The sequence below is a fragment of the Doryrhamphus excisus genome, linkage group LG3, assembly GCF_037039965.1.
Source record: "Doryrhamphus excisus strain RoL-2023G ecotype Guam linkage group LG3, RoL_Dexc_Guam_v1.1, whole genome shotgun sequence".
In the NCBI taxonomy this organism is placed as follows: domain Eukaryota; kingdom Metazoa; phylum Chordata; class Actinopteri; order Syngnathiformes; family Syngnathidae; genus Doryrhamphus; species Doryrhamphus excisus.
The window spans coordinates 2,844,144-2,866,911 of NC_136359.1; the positions used below are offsets into that span (position 1 = coordinate 2,844,144).

Consider the following 22,768-nt stretch of genomic DNA (forward strand, 5'->3'; position numbering starts at 1 on the left):
AGTTGTGGACTCCTATAGAGCACCTAAAGGGCTGAAAAATGAGCATAATAGATCCCCTTTAATGATAATGCCCACCTTTCTTAATGGGTATAAAAATAAAAAAAATTAGAGTCTCCATTGAGCATAAAATAGGATGTAAGAGGAGGCCGACATACATAACATGCAAACTCCACCCAGATATGTTCCAAAAGAAATCTAGAAATGAAAATACCAAATACCAACAATCAGATAAAATCGAGAAGGTCGCTGTGACCTTGATATTGGGTCCTTTTCACAAGTAACCAAGTCCATTTCGACTGAAGTGGCAAAAGAGAGGTACGGTGAAACAGAGACATGTGAACTGCAAGCAAAGGAGACACAAAATACATGATTAGATGATATCAAACAATCAACAAATTGGGATAGGCTCCAGCAAGCCTAGTGAGGATAAGCGGTATAGAAAATGGATGGATGGAGTATTCTAGTGAATTTTTTGTCGATTAATCAAGTAATCATAAACAAAAAATATTTTTGCTTGGTGAAAGAGCAATAATACATTTACAAGAAAAAAAACACTAAAGAACTATCATTTGGTAAAATTATTTATTATAATTTTTAATTTTTAATTTTTAATTTTTAATTTTTAATTTTTAATTTTTAATTTTTAATTTTTAATTTTTAATTTTTAATTTTTAATTTTTAATTTTTAATTTTTAATTTTTAATTTTTAATTTTTAATTTATTTTTTATTTCTTAAATGGACATCGTGCACAGTGTAATGGGTGGTTATTTTTATTACTATACATACATACGTGTGTGTATGTATATATAATATACTATATATAGTATACTATACTATATATATGGATTGCAATTTGACTGAGCAAACAGTTCTTGATGGAGTTTAACTGGTGTGAATGAAGCAGGCAAATAAAGATTACATTTAAATGAAATGGTATATTATAAATGTTTTGGAAAACGGACAAAATATAACAATTAAACAGCCAGTAAAAAACGAATGAATTAATAAACAGAAATTCACAGCTTTTACTTAAGTTGCTGGTATAAGTTTTTTTTTTTTGGAAAAAAATATTTAACATTGTCAAAAACTTTACAGGTAAACAAGTTTTGAATAATTCACACTTCAGCTCAATATGGCAATAAAGATCATGATATGATTAATTCATATTTTGGTTCATTGACATAATAGCATTTCATGTAAATTACATAGCATCAATTTGATATAGTACATATTATGCTAGTCGTTAGCATCGAGTTTAGCAACCATTAAAAATACGGGGAAGCGATAAAAACACACACACAAGACTGGATCTATTACCTCATTATGTGTTATTATTATTATTATTACACTACAAATTTGACGTTTGTTTATTCTCATTCTATTTTCTTATTTTTCTTATCTCTCATGTCTTGGCTTGGTTGTTTTATTTTGTGAATTTTTTTTGCAGAGCTGCTGGAAATGAATTTCTCTTGCACATTAGCAATGTAGTGTAAACAGAGAATAATGGGAGTGTAACGGTGACTATAGGGGTGTTATTTTATGTCAATGTGGCTCTAATCATGTTTAAAAAAACGTATTTAGAGAGTCATAAACATACTGTATTTACTAACTATGAAAATGTATAACACTAAAACTTAGTGTGCAGAAATTAATTTACTGCAATAAGGCCTGGAACCAATTAACTATTGATTAATTATTGTGAATAACTAAGCTAAAATGTCTTTACCTGTATTATAAACATTGTGACGACACCAGCCCCGGTGGAACGATAGTTTCCTGCAAACCAGTTCCTCAGTTTAATGACACAACCCTGAAAGAAGACAAAAACATCAACAACTATTCATATTCATACTACTTCATTCGTATTACTCTACTTATGAACCATAGTAATTTTTAAATAAATTATTAAAAAATCATACAATGTGATTTTTTGATGTTTTTTTTAAATTATGTCTCTAAGAGTGGAAATGCATCTATGATGAAAATTGCAGATCTCTTCCTATTTTCTATGTGGGAGAACTTGCAAAATCGCAGGGGTGTAAATACTTATGATCGTCACTGTATATGTCAAAGTGAAAGTTAAGCTGTTTTTCTTCCTTTTTTTTGTTAGGAACTGATTTTTGGGTGAAACCTACCTAATTTTTCTAATTCTTTTGGTAGGTACCATGTTTATATCGCCTTTTAACACAATATCCGGTGTGCCTCAATCATCAAAAATGGCTGCAATTGAATTGAGTCGGACGCGTTCTGTACTGTACATTTACAAGAAAATGTACTCAAACTGGGGCAACATTTTGGGAGTATATTTTTGCCATTAACAGAAACACAGACTGAGGTTCCACTGTGTTGTAAATGATTACCATTAAGTCTGAATGATTCTAATGACTATTCAAAGTCAGCTGGGATAAGCTCTAGCGTCCCTATCAGCATGAACGCAATAAGCAGTACAAAGTGAAGGGATGGATGACCTCCTGCCAGTTGGCATGGACGGAGGAGTTGCAGGGATCCTGGTTACAACAGGAGATGGGGGTGTCGCCCATCCAGTCTGCCTCTCCATGAACACCACAACACCTAAACTGGACAGAGAAAAGAGCAATGATTTAAACAGACGGAACTTTATATCTGAATAGTAATAGTAATGGTTTAATTTCATTTGAACATGCATCAGATTACAATTGAATGCATCACATAATCAGTTCCCAGTTCCACATGTCCAAAAGGAGTAGGAAGAAGCAAAGCTTATTAAATCCTACCCCTCCATCTGGTACTTTTACAATCAGTAACTGTTACATTTGTTCACTTCCTGCTTTCAAAATATAATTTTTTTAATTATTTTGTATTTTTATAATTTTTTTCTGATATATTTTTTTATAATTTGTTTTTATTTCTTTATTATTATTTTTTTTAATTTATTTGTTTTGACACATACCGAAGCAAGCCCTGTACCAGGCATGAATGTGAGTGTGAATGGTTGTTTGTCTATATGTGCTCTGTGATTAGCTGGCCACCAGTCCAGGGTGTACCCCGCCTCTTGCCCGAAGACAGCTGGGATAGGCTCCAGCACCCCCGCGACCCTCATGAGGATAAGCGGTAGAAAATGAATGAATGAATGAATCATGCATTTGTATGTATTTTAAGTGTGTCGAACAGTATCATTTACCAGGTGCTGGACAGCATCAAAATCATCTTTGATGGTCTTGTTCTCCCCTGGACCTGACTCTCTGTAGATCTGCAAACTTTTCATGAGGTCTTTCTCAAAGTATGTGTCAATCTGCAATGTAGACAGAAAGGGATCAAATGATTAAAACTTCCTTTAAACTTAAATAGCCAAAAACTTACCACTTCCACACGGATAGGGAGGATAACTATTAACAGTTATTTAACCTTTAACATGAACATTAATGAAACGTAATAATTTTTTCTGGGTACATGATACCATACAGCATCCATATCAAACTTGCGCGGGGCCACACTAACATTAAACTTTCATATCAAGGCGGGGGCCTCAAACTAGTGTCCTGCGGGCCACATTTGGCCGCGTGTTTGAGACCCCTGATCTACTGCCACAACCAACCACAACCAATGATAATGTATGTCATGTTTAAAAGGCTGTTGTTTTGCTATTATGATGATAAGGGGTATAGAAAATAGTTGGATGTTTACTATCAGTCAGGGTGTTGTCATGAAAAAGTCTACTGTACCACTCTGCTGTACACCAGGAACACACAGGCCATGGCCAGCTCCACCAGCATCAGGATGAAGAGCAGGAGAAAGAACTATAATTGAGGAACAGTCACATTGAAATTGATCAGAATTTCAGAATTGCTCACTTTTTTTTTTTTTATAGTATGTAACTTTTGTAAGGTGTTTTTTTTTTCAGAATATTCACAGCTTTTTTTTGAACCAGTGTTCTTTTAAAAAATGATCTTGAATCCAACTGGGCACTAAGATAAGATCATTTATGCCTTTATTATAGTACGTTTGTTTTCATCAAATATTCAATATATTTCTTGTGTACATTTCTGCTTCTCCACTTGGCTCAAATTCGGTAGCGTAATCCACCACACCTCCTCTGTTGTAGCCCCCGCCCACCTCTGCTAGTACATAATATGAGGATTTGTTTTAGAGGCCTATATAAAGGCCTCCAAAAGGCCAGCACTGCTAGTCCAGTGAACGGCGTCATCACTTGAACAATGATGAGTCGTCATGTTGTCACCTTTCATTGCACATGGATTAGTCCAAATACACATTGGTCAATACTTAGTAGGTGTCTACTAGTACATAATTTGAGGATTTGTTTTAGAGGCCTATATAAAGGCCTCCAAAAGGCCAGCATTGCTAGTCCAGTGAACGGCGTCATGCAAAGTTTATCACTTGAACAATGATGAGTCGTCATGTTGTCACCGTTCATTGCACATGGATTAGTCCAAATACACATCGGTCAATACTTAGTAGGTGTCTACTAGTACATCATTTGAGGATTTGTTATATAAAGGCCTCCAAAAGGCCAGCATTGCTAGTCCAGTGAACGGCGTCATACAACGTTTATCACTTGAACAATGATGAGTCGTCATGTTGTCACCTTTCATTGCACATGGATTAGTCCAAATACACATCGGTCAATACTTAGTAGGTGTCTACTAGTACATCATTTGAGGATTTGTTATATAAAGGCCTCCAAAAGGCCAGCATTGCTAGTCCAGTGAACGGCGTCATGCAACGTTTATCACTTGAACAATGATGAGTCGTCATGTTGTCACCTTTCATTGCACATGGATTAGTCCAAATACACATCGGTCAATACGTAGTAGGTGTCTACTAGTACATAATATGAGGATTTGTTTTAGAGGCCTATATAAAGGCCTCCAAAAGGCCAGCATTGCTAGTCCAGTGAACGGCGTCATGCAACATTTATCACTCGAACAATGTCTCCGGGAAGCGGCTATGGTGGAGGCCAGTTTGAGGCTCTGTTGACGATGGACCGCATTCAGGGTGAGCTACAGCGAGAGGGACAACTTCCACGCGGGAAAACCCTACAATGTGGCTCAATTGTGACGATTACTACACAGGAAAGTCAAAAGTACTGCAAGTACCTTATATGTTGGATGGTGAAGGTATATGATCATAATTCATACTCACACTGATGAGGAGGCAGCGGTTCTCCTTCATGGCTCCAAACACCCCCAAATAACACACACAGGTAACAATGGTGCCAGTGACCACCAGGGTGTTCGCCGGGTAGATGGGCCAGAAGGTTGTGACGAGTGAGGCGAACTTGGAATGCATACTCTGGAAAATGCCAAAGGCGACCACAAACGCACCACATAGCTCCACAGCACAGACAAGACAGACAGAAAAAGTTAGTACAATTTTGCTCAATTGATGAATTATTGTACAAAATTTGGCATTTCCAGCACCTACCCAACACAGGAAGTTGAGAAATATCATGAGAGTTTTCAAGCAGTTTGCACATGATCGATCCATCCTTCCTGGAGGACATAAAGGTCGCTGCGTTTGGTGCCTTCGTGTTTACATCACAATCCTGTTTGATATGGTGACACCGAGCTACGAGCATATGGGTACCTGGGACTTTGGGCGCCAGTTCAACTTTACGACCCCATATTATCAAATAGCTTACTTACATTTTGTTACCGTGTAGGTTATTGTTTTTGATGTACATATATTTACACTTATTTTGAACAGCACCTGACACTTTTATATTTATGTTGTTATTTCTTGTGTTATTCTTATTTTTACCTTCTACAAAATGCACCATTTTATAAAATACTGGCTGCACGATGGTCGAGTGGTTAGCGCGCAGGCCACACAGCTAGGAAACCCGAGTTTGATTCCACCTTCAGCTATCTCTGTGTGGAGTTTGCATGTTCTCCCCGTGCATTGCAAGGTTTCCTCCCACATTCCAAAAACATGCTAGGTTAATTAGCCACTCCAAATTGTCCATCGGTATGAATGTGAGTGTGAATGGTTGTTTGTCTATATGTGCCCTGTGATTGGCTGGCCACCAGTCCAGGGTGTACCCCGCCTCTCGCCCCAAGACAGCTGGGATAGGCTCCAGCACCCCTGTGACCCTCATGAGGAAAAAGCGGTAAAAAATGAATGAATTAATGAATATTTTGAATGTGCAGTAAGTTAACCCGATTAATCGACTTCCAAAAATTCTGCACAGGAATTAAAAAACATAGCGACTTTGCGTTCAATCTGACATGCTTTTATAAACCCCTAACTTCTGCGATTAAATGTGATTAATTTGAGTTAACATGCAAAAATGCGATTAATTATGATTTTTTTTTAATCGATTGACAGCCCTATTTGAAGGTGATTTCCTCCATGATACCCAATGATGATTTTGGGGGGTTTGAACCTCTCAGGGTGCAGGTAAGAGTGGACTCATTCTACTTTTTCAAAAATGCTGGTATGAATGTGAGTGTGAATGGTTGTTTGTCTATATGTGCCCTGTGATTGGCTGGCCACCAGTCCAGGGTGTACCCCGCCTCTCGCCTGAAGACAGCTGGGATAGGCTCCAGCACCCCCGGTAGAAAATACATAAATGAATGAATAATAAAATAATAAAATACTCATTAAAGTCAGTTTCTCTTTTTGTTGCCAGTCATATTCTGTTAACTGCATTGACGTTTGTTATGTTATGTTGTTCCCCAAAGACATTTATGAATGACAAAAAAAAACACTCCATCTTACCTTAAACTGTATGTTGCCAGTCGTGTCCAAATATGTGACAGGGTGAGCAGTATTTTCCTGTTTTGAATGTTCCCTGGTGTGACTGACAAGAAGCAAAGGGAAATAAGGGAGTGGAGGACAGACAACCAAGCTGGATGGCAACAAACAGCAACAGTCTGAACAAAAGAGGGGGGTGGGGGGGGGGGCTGTCCACAATGCTAAAAAAAACCATCATTGTCTTTGGCAGGCTGATTGTCTTCAGCTGGCGTAGGAACGTAGGAAGTCCATCCTCTGCTGTGCCTTCTTGATGACGGCGCTGATGTTCGGCTCCCACTTGAGATCCTGAGAGATGATGGTACCCAGGAAGTGGAAGGACTCCACAATGTCGATCGTAGAGTCACAGACGGTGACGGGAACAAGAGAGGCTGAGTTCTTCCTGTTGTCTACAACCATCTCCACTGTTTTTAGAGCGTTGAGCTCCAGGTTGTTCTGGTTGCACCAAGTCGCCAGATGGTCAAGTCGCCATCAGAGATGAGTCCGATGAGTCTGAGGAGAAAGAACGCAGCTGATGGTTTTTGTATCTGAGACGTATTTTTCTTTTTATTATTATTATTTTATTTACAACATATTGCGCAACTGCGGGGTCTTGAGACACATGCTAACTCGCAAACTAGAGAGCTAGCGACCTAAACGGTAGCCTTCAAGTTATTTCCTTTCAACTTAAATAACCAAAAACTTACCACTTCCACACGGATAGGGAGGATAACTATTAACAGTTATTTAACCTTTAACATGAACATTAATCAAACGTAATAATTTTTTCTGGGTACATGATACCATACAGCATCCATATCAAACTTCCGCGGGCCTCAAACTAGTGTCCTGCGGGCCACATTTGGCCCACGGGGCCGCGTGTTTGAGACCCCTGGTGTAGCATGTAAGGGCATTTAGATCAACAATACTATCTGCCCCAATGGCTAGACAGGACACACACAAAAAAAGTATGAATATCTATTTTTTGCTGAATTTGTGATCAGAATAAAGAAGCAGTTATGCAAATGTAGCAAACAATGACACTGATCAGTATGCAGATGTTCAAGATGTTCAAGATGAACAGGTTGAACACCGTCTTGCCGAGCTGGAGGATGTTGTAATAGTCTTTGTGTGGAATCATGTGGACAGGTGAATTCCAAGGCTTTTTTTTCCACTGCAGGTGCCCTTTGAGGAATGTGGTTCAATGACTTCCTTGTAGCTGCTGGGTGGAGACTCGGAGTTGTAAAACCTTTTCACCGGCTCACTTCCCGGTTTGCACGCACGAGGAAATCAGGAGAAATCAGGAGGCAGCGAGGCCGCGTTTACCCAGAATTCAACCTCTTCACGGCACAAGGTAAAAAAAGGTAAAACAATCACGTCATCTCTGTTTAATGTGATTGGTTTGTCGGCTGTACTGCAGTACTACTAGCACTGTAGTACTTGCACTGATTCCAACTCCAACTGATTTCAAAGCAATAACGCGTTGGGGGGGGGGGGGGGGTTAAATATAGAAACTTCCTCACTGCTTGCGACGAACGTCCATGCTGTTTTACTACTAGTTGTATGTGCCTCACGGCTTCCGTCCGTATTCAATACAAAAGGCCAAATAATGATGGTGCATTCAATGAACCTGGGGAACAGCAAATGGGGTTTATATTTTACCGATACCCACAAACGCATCGCGATGAATCTCGATTTCACCCACATCGTGCACATGCGAATCGATGCATCAATTATTATCCATTATGTTCCACACCCTTAGCATATGTCAAACAACCATTCACACTCACATTCATACTACCGATTTGGAGTTGCTAATTAACCTGAAATGCAACATGTGGGAGGAAACCGGAGTAACCCACGGGAGAATATACAAACTCCACACAGAGAATGCCCAATTGGGGAATTGAACTGAGGTCTTCCCGATGTGTTGCTGACATCCTAACCACTCGGTCACAGTGTGGACATTTTTATAAAATGCTTTTACGTTCAAAATTATTCAACCCCCATTTCAGGAAAGGAACACACTTCAACACATTTCAATCAAACTTTGATCATTGATCGTGATTAATCGCATTTTTGCATGTTAACTCAAATTAATCACATTTAATCGCAGAAGTTAGGGGTTTATAAAAGCATGTCAGAGTGAACGCAAAGTCGCTATGTTTTTAAATTCCTGTGCAGAATTTTTGGAAGTCGATTAATCGGGTTAACTTTTGCACATTCATTCATGAATCATTCATTCATTTTCCACCGCTTATCCTCACGAGGGTCGCGGGGGTGCTGGAGCCTATCCCAGCTGTCTTGGGGCGAGAGGCGGGGTACACCCTGGACTGGTGGCCAGCCAATCACAGGGCACATATAGACAAACAACCATTCACACTCACATTCATAACAGCATTTTTTGAAATATAATATTTGAAAGTATAATGAGGAAGTCCACTCTTACCTGCACCCTGAGAGGTTCAAACCCCCCAAAATCATCATTGGGTATCATGGAGGAAATCACCTTCAAGTAGAAAGAAGCATCATAGGGCATCGATTACAAATTTTTTATCATAATTAATCACATTTTTGCATGTTAACTCAAATTAATCACATTTAATCACAGAAGTTAGGGGTTTATAAAAGCATGTCAGAGTGAACGCAAAGTCGCTATGTTTTTTAATTCCTGTGCAGAATATTTGGAAGTCGATTAATCGGGTTAACTTGGACTGGACTGGTCGCCAGCCAATCACAGGGCACATATAGACAAACAACCATTCACACTCACATTCATACCTATGGACAATTTAGAGTCGCTAATTAACCTAGCATGTTTTTGGAATGTGAGGGGGAAACCATGCAATGCACGGGGAGAACATGCAAACTCCACACAGAGATGCCCGAGAGTGGAATTGAACCCTGGTCTCCTAGCTGTGAGGTCTGCGCGCTAACCACTAGACCGCCGTGCCGCCTTAATAAATTTCTAATGAATATAAATAATAGAAATATTTTCATAGAGCATACAAAATCTGTTTAAATGCGCTAAAATTGAGACCTGTCATTTTTGACTGAGGACTAATGGAATATTTTTTGCCAGAATGCTTTACACGGATTTACTGCAGCTTTGGAACGAGTCGGTTCAGGCAATGGATAAGAAGGACTGGCAAGGAGGTCTGGCGAAACTGGACCAGATCACTGAACCAACATCTGGTACACTTTTCAATGCGGCTTCAGCACACATCTGTTTGGGACAGCTGGATTCTGCCCTCGAGGTTTGTTTCTCGTTTTTTGTATTTAAAAAAAATATATAATTTGCATGCTTATTTCCATTTTAACAGATGGTTCATTGGTGGAATGGTGTCGGACAATTAAGAGTAATTGAAGTGGAACCTCGGTTAGCATCAATGTCCATTTTGAACCGTAACATACTTTAACCAAATCCATCAAAATAATGAAAACCTAATTAATTTCTCTTGAAAGACAAACACACTTTTTTTTTGTAAAACTATAGTTTTACATGCATGAAACAATTCTAAATGTATACAAATGATAAATAGACACTCTAGAAGTAACTTAATAAAATAAAATTGATTTTGTTGTTTTGTCTTATGTAAGATTCTGTGATTATATATGTGGAAAAAAAGAATTTAAAAATTATATTGAATTGGTAAAAATAAAATAAAGAATAAAAAAAATAATAAGCTTTGCTTCTTCCTGCTCCTTTTCAGACATGTGTAGTAATGAGGTGTTGTGTGTGTGTGCATGTATGTATGTATATACAGTGAAGAAAATAAGTATTTGAACACCCTGCTATTTTGCTATTTCTCCCACTTAGAAATCATGGAGGGGTCTGAAATTTTCATCGTAGGTGCATGTCCACTGTGAGAGAGATAAACTAAAAAGAAAAATCCAGAAATCACAATGCATGATTTTTTAACAATTTATTTGTGTGATACAGCTGCAAATAAGTATTTGAACACCTGTGTATCATCTAGAATTCTGACCCTGAAAGACCTGTTAGTCTGCCCATTAGAAGTCCACCTGCACTCCATGTATCATCCTGAATCAGATGCACCTGTTTGAGGTCGTTAGCTGCATAAAGACACCTGTCCACCCCATACAATCAGTAAGACTTTAACTTGTAACATGGCGAAGACCAAAGAGCTGTCCAAAGACACCAGAGACAAAATTGTACACCTCCACAAGGCTGGAAAGGGCTACGGAGCAATTACCAAGCAGCTTGGTGAAAAAAGGTCCACTGTTGGAGCTATCATTAGAAAATGGAAGAAGCTAAACATGACGGTCAATCTCAATCGGAGTGGAGCCCCATGCAAGATATCACCTCGTGGGGTCTCAATGATTCTAAGAAAGGTGAGGAATCAGCCCAGAACTACACGACAGGACTTGGTCAATGACCTGAAAAGAGCTGGGACCACCGTTTCCAAGGTTACTGTAGGTAATACACTAAGACGTCATGATGTGAAATCATGCATGGCACGAAAGGTTCCCCTGCTTAAACCAGCACATGTCAAGGCCCGTCTTAAGTTTGCATATGACCATTTGGATGATACAGAGGAGTCATGGGAGAAAGTTTTATGGTCAGATGAGACCAAAATAGAACTTTTTGGTCATAATTCCAATAAGCGTGTTTGGAGGAAGAAGAATGAAGAGTACAATCCGAAGAACACCATCCCTACTGTGAAGCATGGGGGTGGTAGCATCATGCTTTGGGGGTGTTTTTCTGCACATGGGACAGGACGAGTGCACTGCATTAAAGAGAGGATGACTGGGGCCGTGTATTGTGAGATTTTGGGGAACAACCTCCTTCCCTCTGTCAGAGCATTGAAGATGGGTCGTGGCTGGGTCTTCCAACACGACAACGACCCGAAGCACACAGCCAGGAAAACCAAGGAGTGGCTCCGTAAGAAGCATATCAAGGTTCTAGCATGGCCCAGCCAGTCTCCAGACCTGAACCCAATCGAAAATCTTTGGAGGGAGCTCAAACTCCGTGTTTCTCAGCGACAGCCCAGAAACCTGACTGATCTAGAGAAGATCTGTGTGGAGGAGTGGGCCAAGATCCCTCCTGCAGTGTGTGCAAACCTGGTGAAAAACTACAGGAAACGTTTGACCTCTGTAATAGCAAACAAAGGCTACTGTACCAAATATTAACATTCATTTTCTCAGGTGTTCAAATACTTATTTGCAGCTGTATCACACAAATAAATTGTTAAAAAATCATGCATTGTGATTTCTGGATTTTTCTTTTTAGTTTATCTCTCTCACAGTGGACATGCACCTACGATGAAAATTTCAGACCCCTCCATGATTTCTAAGTGGGAGAAATAGCAAAATAGCAGGGTGTTCAAATACTTATTTTCTTCACTGTATATACATATGTAGATATGTGTGTATGTATATGTATATATATACATATATATAAATAGATATTGTAAGTGTATATGTGAGAAAGAATATTGTAACATAGTATGCATGTCTGAAATAAATTAAGAAAAAGAAAAGAAATAGAAAATAGAAATCACATCAAGGCGATGTCATTTATATACATTTTGTATTGTTTTATGCATGTAAAACTACAATTATAAAAGTGTTTTGTGTGCAAATTTTTAACACTTGAAGCATAAGTGTGTAATTTAGCAAAGAACTACATAGTCAACCACTAATGACATCATAGACGTGCGACAGCGCTGAATTAGTAAGCGGATAGCATGCTAAAAAGGACATTTTGTGATTAAAAATACATTAGAACAGAGTAATTAACATTAATAACACAATAATATAATAATAACACACTAGGGAACATGCTAACCAAGGTTCCACTGTATAAAAATATTTACTATAATACAAATACTACTTGTGTTTGCAATACTTTACCACGCTGTGCTAATGCTAATTTCTACATGTGTCTTATTAGGCATTAGATCTGGCAATTGCCAGAGATCCACGGCTTTCTGTTGCGTTCTTCCAGAGAGCAGCCGTAATGATTCAGCTTAACAGGTAATACAGGGATGGGCAAACTACGGCACAGGGGCCACATACGGCCCGCCAAGTGTTTAAATCCGGCCTGCTGGTTGTTTCCAAAGTTAATCTTTAACAAACAAGCTGGGTATCGGAGTCCGTGTGATAGATTTTCACCTGCAGCGATCCAGACAACCACGTCACCCATGGTAGTCAATATCGATGTTTTATTATTCATAGCTCATATTGTATAGCACACATCCTTCATTAATGTACATTCCAAGTGTCTTATTCAGTTTTTATAAATCCAAATAACTTTTTGTCTTGCTACAAGAGCCATCTGCCAGGGCTTTGAAGCTAACTTTACCAATCTAAAATTCTCCATTTCCCATCAATATTTGTTCCAGCTTGTGGCTACGGAGTTACCGTGCTTCAATTAAACTACAGTGGGGGTCAAAGGTCAAACAGGACAAGCGCGAGTTAATCACGGGTCAAAAAAATGACCGCCGTTAAAGGAAACTTTGACAGCCCTAGTTATTACACATATATCATTATTGATTACATTATTGTTACAGTTTTTAAAAAATCATACCAGGAAAGCAGGAAGTGAACAAATGTAAAAGTAACAGATGGTAAGCACACGTAGTAGATATTATGACATTCATGAACAGGGGTCTCAAACTCAATTTACTTGGGGGCCACTGGAGCTAGGGTCTGGGTGAGACTGGGCCGCATCAGGTTTTCCAAAAAAAAAAACAAAAAAAACGCATTTATTAAAAACAAAAAAAATTAAAAACTTGGTTCCACTTTTCTACAAGAAAAGCTCTGATAAAACATTCCACTGTTCTCAAATATCTTACTTTTTATTTTTCTACACAAAATAAGATGAAAAATAAATAAACAAATCAAGAAAAAAGAAAATCAATCAGTAATAAATAAATATAATAATAAAAACTTAAGAAACCACATATAGTTGGTGGGTAGACAAATTATTTTTTTCAGATTAAAATAAACAAAGCATTATTAGAGCCCTGTAGACATGACAAAACACGACTATAGTCACATTTATACTCTTTTTATTTACAACATATTGCGCAACTGCAGGGTCTTGAGACACATGCTAACTCGCAAACTAGAGAGCTAGCGACCTAAACGGTAGCCTTCAAGTTATTTCCTTTAAACTTAAATAGCAAAAAACTTACCACTTCCACACGGATAGGGAGGATAACTATTAACAGTTATTTAACCTTTAACATGAACATTAATCAAACGTAATATTTTTTTCTGGGTACATGATACCATACAGCATCCATATCAAACTTGCGCGGGCCGCACTAACATTAATCATGTTTATTTTTATTATCATTGTGTTATATTGACAATATATTCTTGTTTTGTCTGCAGGTTGGATCAGGCTCTATCTGACTGCGTCTGGGCACAGAAACACCTGAGAGGAAACAACGTGATTGACTACAGGCAACTTGGGCTGCGCTACAAGCTGTACAGCTGGCAGGTCGGCTCAGCTACTTTTCACATATATGAAAACTTTATTAATTTTCACACATACTGTAAGTAAGTGTTGCTATGTCTTCTAGGTGTTACATAATGCAGCCACTGCGTACTGTCGAATGGGTCAGTGGGAGCAAGCCAGAGATGTTCTGTTGTCGGAAAATAATGGCGGGAATCTAGAGATGGCTTTGGACGCAATCCTGGTGAGTGCCATCCATTTTACTGTTACACATTAGCCACGTGTACATGGACCCAAATATTCTAATATCCACGTATACATGGACCCAAATATTCCAATATCCACGTATACATGGACCCAAATATTCCAATATCCACGTATACATGGACCCAAATATTCCAATATCCACGTATACATGGACCCAAATATTCCAATATCCACGTATACATGGACCCAAATATTCCAATATCCACGTATACATGGACCCAAATATTCCAATATCCACGTATACATGGACCCAAATATTCCAATATCCACGTATACTACATGGTCCCAAATATTCCAATAGCCACGTATACATGGACCCAAATATTCCAATATCCACGTATACATGGACCCAAATATTCCAATATCCACGTATACATGGATCCAAATATTCCAATATCCACGTATACATGGACCCAAATATTCCAATATCCACGTATACATGGACCCAAATATTCCAATATCCACGTATACATGGACCCAAATATTCCAATATCCACGTATACATGGACCCAAATATTCCAATATCCACGTATACATGGACCCAAATATTCCAATAGCCACGTATACATGGACCCAAATATTCCAATATCCACGTATACATGGACCCAAATATTCCAATATCCACGTATACATGGACCCAAATATTCCAATATCCACGTATACATGGACCCAAATATTCCAATATCCACGTATACATGGACCCAAATATTCCAATAGCCACGTATACATGGACCCAAATATTCCAATATCCACGTATACATGGACCCAAATATTCCAATATCCACGTATACATGGACCCAAATATTCCAATATCCACGTATACATGGACCCAAATATTCCAATATCCACGTATACATGGACCCAAATATTCCAATTTCATTCGGTTTATTTGCTGAAACAGAAAGAATGTAACCTTTGTATACACCTCATTCCCAAAAAAAAGTGCCAATCCCAATGAATATATAATGGGATTCCCAGGGGTGGAATATTCCTTTCCCCAATCCGATTGAGGTATCTTGTACCCGCGCAAACGGAAAGTTGTCACTTATTTGTTGATATGGTAGCTAGGTAGCTAGGTAGGTAGACAATAATTTCTAATTTCTTTTGAAATTCAGAGAAATGAAGTCCTTGCACCTCTCCTGGTACCTGAGGGTATATTGTTCCGGCCCAGGAAGAAGGATCTGGACCAGCTCCAGCAGAGAGACTTCCTAGGGAAAGCCAAAGTACGTATGCAATACCGTGTTTATGCTAATATATTTACTAGACCACACACCTGCCTCTTCACAGAAGAAAAAGTACTTTTACTGGATAGTACATACAAAGTACTTTGTATACACTGGGATTTATATCTGCTCATAATTTATGTCATTTAATTATTAAATATTGTATTCATTTTGCAAATCATGTTTTGAATGTAGCGTGCGGACCGGCCTCACAGCTAGGAGGACCAGGGTTCGAGTCCACCCTCGGTCATCTCTGTGTGGAGTTCAAATGTTGTGCATGCGTGGGTTTACTTCGGGTACTCCGGTTTCCTCCCACATTCCAAAAACATGCTAGCTTAATTAGCCACTCCAAATTGTCCATAGGTATGAATGTGAGTGTGAATGGTTGTTTGTCTATATGTGCCCTGTGATTGGCTGGCCACCAGTCCAGGGTGTACCCCGCCTCTCACCTAAAGACAGCTGCGATAGGCTCCAGCACTCCCGCGACCCTCGTGAGGAAAAAGCGGTAGAAAATGAATGAATGTTTTGAATGTAGCGCGCAGACCTCACAGCTAGGAGGACCAGGGTTCAATTTCACCCTGGGCTATCTCTGTGTGGAGTTTAAATGTTGCAAACCCATGCATGCATGGGTTTTCTACGGGTACTCCGGTATTCCTCCCACATTCCAAAAACATGCTAGCTTAATTAGCCACTCCAAATTGTCCATAGGTATGAATGTGAGTGTGAATGGTTGTTTGTCTATATGTGCCCTGTGATTGGCTGGCCACCAGTCCAGGGTGTACAGGGTGACAGCTGGGATAGGCTCCAGCACCCCTCGCGACCCTCGTGAGGAAAAAGCGGTAGAAAATGAATGAATGAATGAATGAATGTTTTGAATGTGCAGTAAGTTAACCCGATTAATCGACTTCCAAAAATTCTGCACAGGAATTAAAAAACATTTTGCGTTCAATCTGACATGCTTTTATAAACCCCTAACTTCTGCGATTAAATGTGATTAATTTGAGTTAACTTGCAAAATGCGATTAATTATGATCAATTTTTTTTTTATCGATTGACAGTCCTATAATGCTTCTTTCTATTTGAAGGTGATTTCCTCCATGATACCCAATGATGATTTTGGGGGGTTTGAACCTCTGAGGGTGCAGGTAAGAGTGGACTTCCTCTTTGTACTTTTCCAAAAATGTTATCATCCACTTCCTTTGTGACCCTCTGTGACAGTTCCCCTGTCTTGTCAACAGAAACCTGGTTTCTACCAGCCTAAGGTGGATGGGGCTCAGTGAGTACTATGAGGAAACACTATGGACGCACATTTTGGGGAACCTCTCAAGCAATGATTATACAGTCGGGGGGGCGGGGGGGTGTCACTGTTTTTCAGGGATTCTCGCTACATGTGTATAAGTGCCCCTTATATGGCTCGGGGTCCAGGACAGTTGACTGTGCCAGGAGGTGCCAAAGTCTTTTTATTTGAGGAAGAGGACAAGCATGGGATGGCAACTGTCATATATGATGGACAGGTAATGTAACCTCCTTCACTGCATCCATAAACCTCCTCTTTGGTCTTCCTCTACGCCTCCTACCTGGCAGCATCCTTCTACTAATATATTTACTATCTCTCCTCTGGACATGTACCAATCATCTCAGTCTGGCCTAAAGGACTTTATCTCCAAGGTCTCTAACATGGAATGTCCCTGTGATGTACTCGTTCCTTGATCCTATCCATCCTGGTCACTCTCAATGAGAACCTCAGCATCCTCATCTCTGCTACCTCCAGTTCCGCTTCCTGTCTTTTCCTCAGTGGTACTGTCTCTAGACTAGGGCTGGGTTAAACGATTATTTTTGTAATCGATTAATCTCGAACAATGCATCGATTAATCCAAAGATTCATTTTTAAAACAGATTTGATTCAATTTCACTTGGACTATCGATTTGACATATTTACATAGCAATTCAAGCTAATTTATCTCCATGATTAAGAACAATATATTTTTATTAACAAGTTAAAAAATGAATATTGTATTGAACAATACAACAATAAAGTGCACAATGGAATCCTATAATAACAAAATAATAAATTAAACTTTCTTTCAATAAATAAAACTATTGTGCAAAAAACACAATCTGAATCAAAATATAAACATAAATTAAATAAATAAATCTATGTCTATGTATGTAATGTATCTAGAATATACTAACGAATATATTTCAATCTATGACAATATTGTATTGTTTGCTTTCATGCAACCTTTTTTTTTCCAGAGAGGAATTGTGCCGGCATCCCTGCTCAAGCCTGCAGACATACAGATGACCAAAAGCAAAAGTGATCATGTAAATCATTTGTGAATGTTCTGATTGAAATAACCTGCTATTAAAGAAACCATCCATGCATTTTCTATGCCGCTTATCCTCACTAGGGTCGCTGGAGCCTATCCCAGCTGATTTTAGTTAAATAAACCAACGTTAGCTAAATAGATTTTCAGACTAACTTCATTTTAATCTTCAGTTAATTTGGCGCTGTTAATACATCCCATAATATACATCCTGCCCCTTTCAATTAGTTGGTAAAAAAAAATTGCCATATTTCACACAAAGTGAGACATGGTGATTAATCATGATTAATGAATTTCAAAACCGTGATTAATCTGAATAAAAATTTTAATCATTTGATAGGCCTTAATTTTGATCATAACATACATGGTGGTTGTTTGTTGTTTATATGGTTGTTTGTCAATATGTGCCCTGTGATTGGACCAAAGACAGCTGGGATAGGCTCCAGCACCCCCCTGCGACCCTCGTGAGGATAAGCAGCAGAAAATGAATGAATGAATGCAGTGTATTAATAACACGACATACACGTGCCATATCGTACGCTAAGCTGAAAAAGTTTGCAAACCAAGGTAAAATGTCGGTGACATTAACCAAAAAAACCTACAGAAAGGTATGCTAACCAAGGTTGCACTGTAGCTATAAAGATGTATTTTTGCAAAAATGTTTTGTTCATATTACAAAATGATTTATTATTGTTCATGAAATGGCTTTGGGCACAGTCCAGAAAGTTGGCTGATTCAAATATAATAATAAAATATTATTATAATAAAATATTAATATATAAACAAGCATTAGGATACTGTTAACGTGTATGTTATTATTATTATTATTTTTTTTTAGGTTGAACAGAATAACATTTTTACATTTTTTTCTGCTTTCTTTGTATTGCAGACACTTCCGACTGGAATCCCCCTCCCTCCGGGACTGAAGCCACCCACTCGTCCACGTTCTCGGCCCAGTTCTTCAGTCCCCACTTGGGGTAATATGATTTGTATAGAAAAGGAAGGAGTGCGACTAACCTTGTATTTCTGAGCAGAACAACTGACCTCGGACACGCCGCCACCGTCCTACACCACCGCCACCCACGTTCAACAGCTGGCCGCAGCACCTTCTATTGCAGCACCCTCCAATGCAACCAGCAAGCCAGTAGCATCCTTACCTGAAAAGGCGAGTTAACTTTGACTTTAATACTGTTAATTAATCCATTTAACACACATGGCAAGTGGAAAATGACAAGCTGGTCTACCTGGTGGAGGTATGGAAGTGTCTAGGAGAGGTAGCAGTAGAGTTCCTGACCGGGTTCTTCAATAGGATGTTAGGTGGTGAGAAGACGCCAAGTGTGTTGGTGGCCATTTTGTTTTGAAGAACAATGGCGATACACAGAGCTGTGGCAACTACAGAGGTTGTGTGAGCCAATTCATTATAGAATTTTTGTTATTTATGCAAAATAATTTATTTAAGGGTTATATTACAGATGTTTTTAAAATGAAAAAATTGTGCCAGTACCCCCCCGAAAACAAATTTTTTACAGTACAATCCTGACTGCATCAAGAACGGCTTTTTATCACTAACTTATTTATTGATTGATTGATTTGTATTCATTTTAATGATCATAATAATAATAAGAATTAATTCATATTAATTAATTAATTCATTCATTTTCTACCGCTTATCCTCACGAGGGTCGCGGGGGTGCTGGAGCCTATCCCAGCTGTCTTGGGGCAAGAGGCGGGGTACACCCTGGACTGGTGGCCAGCCAATCACAGGGCACATATAGACAAACAACCATTCACACTCACATTCATACCTATGGACAATTTGGAGTGTATTAATTGTTAATTGTTAATTGTTAAACAAAAATTAACTAAAATTAACTAAAATTAACTAATTAATTATTATTTAACAAAACATTAATTAATAATTAATTCATTAATAATTAGCATAAATCATTAATTAATTGATTACTAATTATTATTAATAATTTATTGATTTTTTATGACTTTACATATTTTCCTTGCTTGATTTGTTCCATTAATTATTAGAAAAAAGTTAAGGTAAACTTCATAAAATTTTTTGTGATGATCACATTTTATCATTTTATTATTCATTAAAATGTATTCAGGTTTTAGCTTGTTAGCTTGTTAAAATGTGAGTGGATTTTTATGTATTATTGAAAAGAAATGAATCAGATCAATAAAATGTATACAGTGTTAATATTTAATGGGGCCCCGGGCACAACACAATTTAAATCCTTCTCTTCTCCTGCTTTTCCATTTGCGCCGGTGGGAGGGACGGAGGCGTGGGTGCGCAGCGCTGGGGCATTGTATTGTACATTGCGTTTATTTTTTTTTTCTTTTTCACTTCCAGAATGTCAACATGGTCCAGGAAACAGAAGCGGAGTCCGTCATGGTGAAGGTTCATTACATATACACCATGGCGCTGGAGATGCCAAGCAATATTTCATACCATGAACTGAAGGAAGAAATTGCCCATAAGTTGGAGCAACCAGCATCTTCTCTACGCCTCAGGTCATATTTCATTCCCATTCCAAATAATGGTTATTTCTCATTATATTATATTATATTATATTATATTATATTATATTATATTATATTATATTATATTATATTATATTATATTATATTATATTATATTATATTATATTATATTATATTATATTATATTATATTATATTATATTATATTATATTATATTATATTATATTATATTATATTATATTATATTATGTCAGCCAATCTGAGAGATGTCGCCTTCAATGTGTTCCACTGTAAAAAGATACAGCAACAGTAGATCAATTGTTTAAGTCTACCATCCGCTGACTAAAATAATGCTTCCAATTCCAACAAAACTCTCCTCAGATATCGGAAGCACGGCTCCCGCTTGCTGGTCCCTCTTGATTGGGAATTAGAGACAGGCAGGTCCCTGCAGGAGGTTTCCGAGGCTGGAAGAGCGACTCTGTGGTGCCAGGTACAGTAAGGATCTCAACTCATGATCACATTCATCTCACAATAAAACATTGACGCAAATTGGGATTTGAACTGGGAACAAACGGTGGCGCCTCGGTTTTCATGATTAATTCCTTCCAGAAGGATGAAAACCAAAACATGTAAATAAAATTCTTGATAATAACCAAAAATCACTTAAGTTCTTAATGTATTTTATGATCTAAATTAGGGCTGTTAAATGATTACAATTTTTATTCAGATTAATCATGGTTTTGGAATTAATTAATCATGATTAATCACCACGTCACACTCTGAAATACGGCAATTTTTACCAAACTAATTGAAAGGGGCAGGGGGCGGCACGGCGGTCAAGTGGTTAGCGCGCAGACCTCACAGCTAGGAGACCAGGGTTCAATTCCACTCTCGGCCATCTCTGTGTGTCAATCAGTAATAAATAAATAAATAATCATAATAAAACAGCAAATAATAAAAACTTAAGAAACCACATATAGTTGGTGGGTAGATTATTTTTTCAGATTAAAATGAACAAAGCATTATTAGAGCCCTGTAGACATGACAAAACACGACTATAGTCACATTTATACTCTTTTTATTTACAACATATTGCGCAACTGCAGGGTCTTGAGACACATGCTAACTCGCAAACTAGAGAGCTAGCAACCTAAACGGTAGCCTTCAAGTTATTTCTTTTCAACTTAAATAGCCAAAAACTTACCACTTCCACACAGATAGGGAGGATAACTATTAACAGTTATTTAACCTTTAACATGAACATTAATCAAACGTAATAATTTTTTCTGGGTACATGATACCATACAGCATCCATATCATCATAACATTAAACTTTCATATCAAGGCGGGGGCCTCAAACTAGTGTCCTGCGGGCCACATTTGGCCCACGGGCCGCGTGTTTGAGACCCCTGATGTAAAGGGATGCACATTCCGACCACAGTTATGTTCCTTTTTCAGGCAGAAAATCCCCTGCTTAACCACACCATCCTCTACCAAATGGTGGCCCTGTATGATTATTCTGCTCAAGGTCCGGAGGATTTGGAGTTCAGTGAAGGCGACACCATTGACATTCTGGGTGCAGGTCAGTTCCAGCATGTCAGCCACATTGGTGCATCATTACACCAACCACCGCAACCTAACTCTCTGTATGGTCTCTTTATAGTTAATGAAGAGTGGCTGGAAGGACACTGTGCAGGAAAAATCGGGATCTTCCCGAGCAACTTTGCCACGAGGGAGAATGAGAACTTTACACAAAGATCCGACTTTTGAATGTTTTACACCAGGGGTCTCAAACACGCAGCCCGCGGGCCAAATGTGGCCCGCAGGACACTAGTTTGAGGCCCCCGCCTTGATATGAAAGTTTAATGTTAGTGCGGCCCGCGCAAGTTTGATATGGATGCTGTATGGTATCATGTACCCAGAAAAAATTATTACGTTTGATTAATGTTCATGTTAAAGGTTAAATAACTGTTAATAGTTATCCTCCCTATCCGTGTGGAAGTGGTAAGTTTTTGGCTATTTAAGTTTCAAGGAAATAACTTGATGGCTACCGTTTAGGTCGCTAGCTCTCCAGTTTGCGAGTTAGCATGTGTCTCAAGACCCTGCAGTTGCGCAATATGTTGTAAATAAAAAGAGTATAAATGTGACTATAGTCGTGTTTTGTCATGTCTACAGGGCTCTAATAATGCTTTGTTCATTTTAATCTGAAAAAAATAATTTGTCTACCCACCAACTATATGTGGTTTCTTAAGTTTTTATTATTATTATTATATTTATTTATTTATTACTGATTGAT

At 38.3% G+C, this 22,768-nt stretch overlaps 3 protein-coding genes across 5 annotated transcripts in view; 2 read left to right on the forward strand and 1 right to left on the reverse strand.

Moving 5' to 3' along the window:
- The window catches only part of LOC131128114 (uncharacterized), a 101,349-nt gene that overhangs the window by 78,485 nt on the left and 96 nt on the right, over positions 1-22,768 (forward strand). The window lies entirely within an intron of this gene.
- Positions 162-19,438, reverse strand: LOC131128278 (leukocyte surface antigen CD53-like). Its single transcript, XM_078789458.1, has 11 exons — positions 19,221-19,438; positions 18,994-19,133; positions 6,927-7,243; positions 6,719-6,800; positions 5,423-5,490; positions 5,141-5,329; positions 3,703-3,777; positions 3,162-3,272; positions 2,470-2,577; positions 1,728-1,811; positions 162-340 (listed from the first exon to the last, which is right to left on the reverse strand). Exons 5-11 carry the CDS (start codon positions 5,483-5,485, stop codon positions 272-274), a joined length of 699 nt encoding a protein of 232 aa, XP_078645584.1. The 5' UTR covers positions 5,486-5,490; positions 6,719-6,800; positions 6,927-7,243; positions 18,994-19,133; positions 19,221-19,438; the 3' UTR covers positions 162-271.
- On the forward strand, positions 7,945-22,582 carry noxa1 (NADPH oxidase activator 1). 3 transcript variants are annotated; one of them, XM_058071157.2, is made up of 16 exons: positions 7,945-8,084; positions 9,813-9,987; positions 12,648-12,730; positions 14,096-14,204; positions 14,287-14,403; positions 15,542-15,649; positions 16,735-16,794; positions 16,888-16,925; positions 17,025-17,163; positions 17,906-17,974; positions 18,866-18,953; positions 19,011-19,141; positions 20,342-20,502; positions 20,854-20,962; positions 21,931-22,054; positions 22,136-22,579. In XM_058071157.2, the coding sequence occupies exons 2-16, from the start codon at positions 9,814-9,816 to the stop codon at positions 22,240-22,242; spliced, it is 1,617 nt and encodes a 538-aa protein (XP_057927140.2). In that variant the 5' UTR covers positions 7,945-8,084; position 9,813; the 3' UTR covers positions 22,243-22,579. The 3 variants fall into 3 exon arrangements, with proteins under 3 accessions (XP_057927140.2, XP_078645572.1, XP_078645571.1); XM_078789445.1 differs by having other exon boundaries at positions 7,993-8,094; positions 22,136-22,580; XM_078789446.1 differs by lacking the exon at positions 17,906-17,974 and having other exon boundaries at positions 22,136-22,582.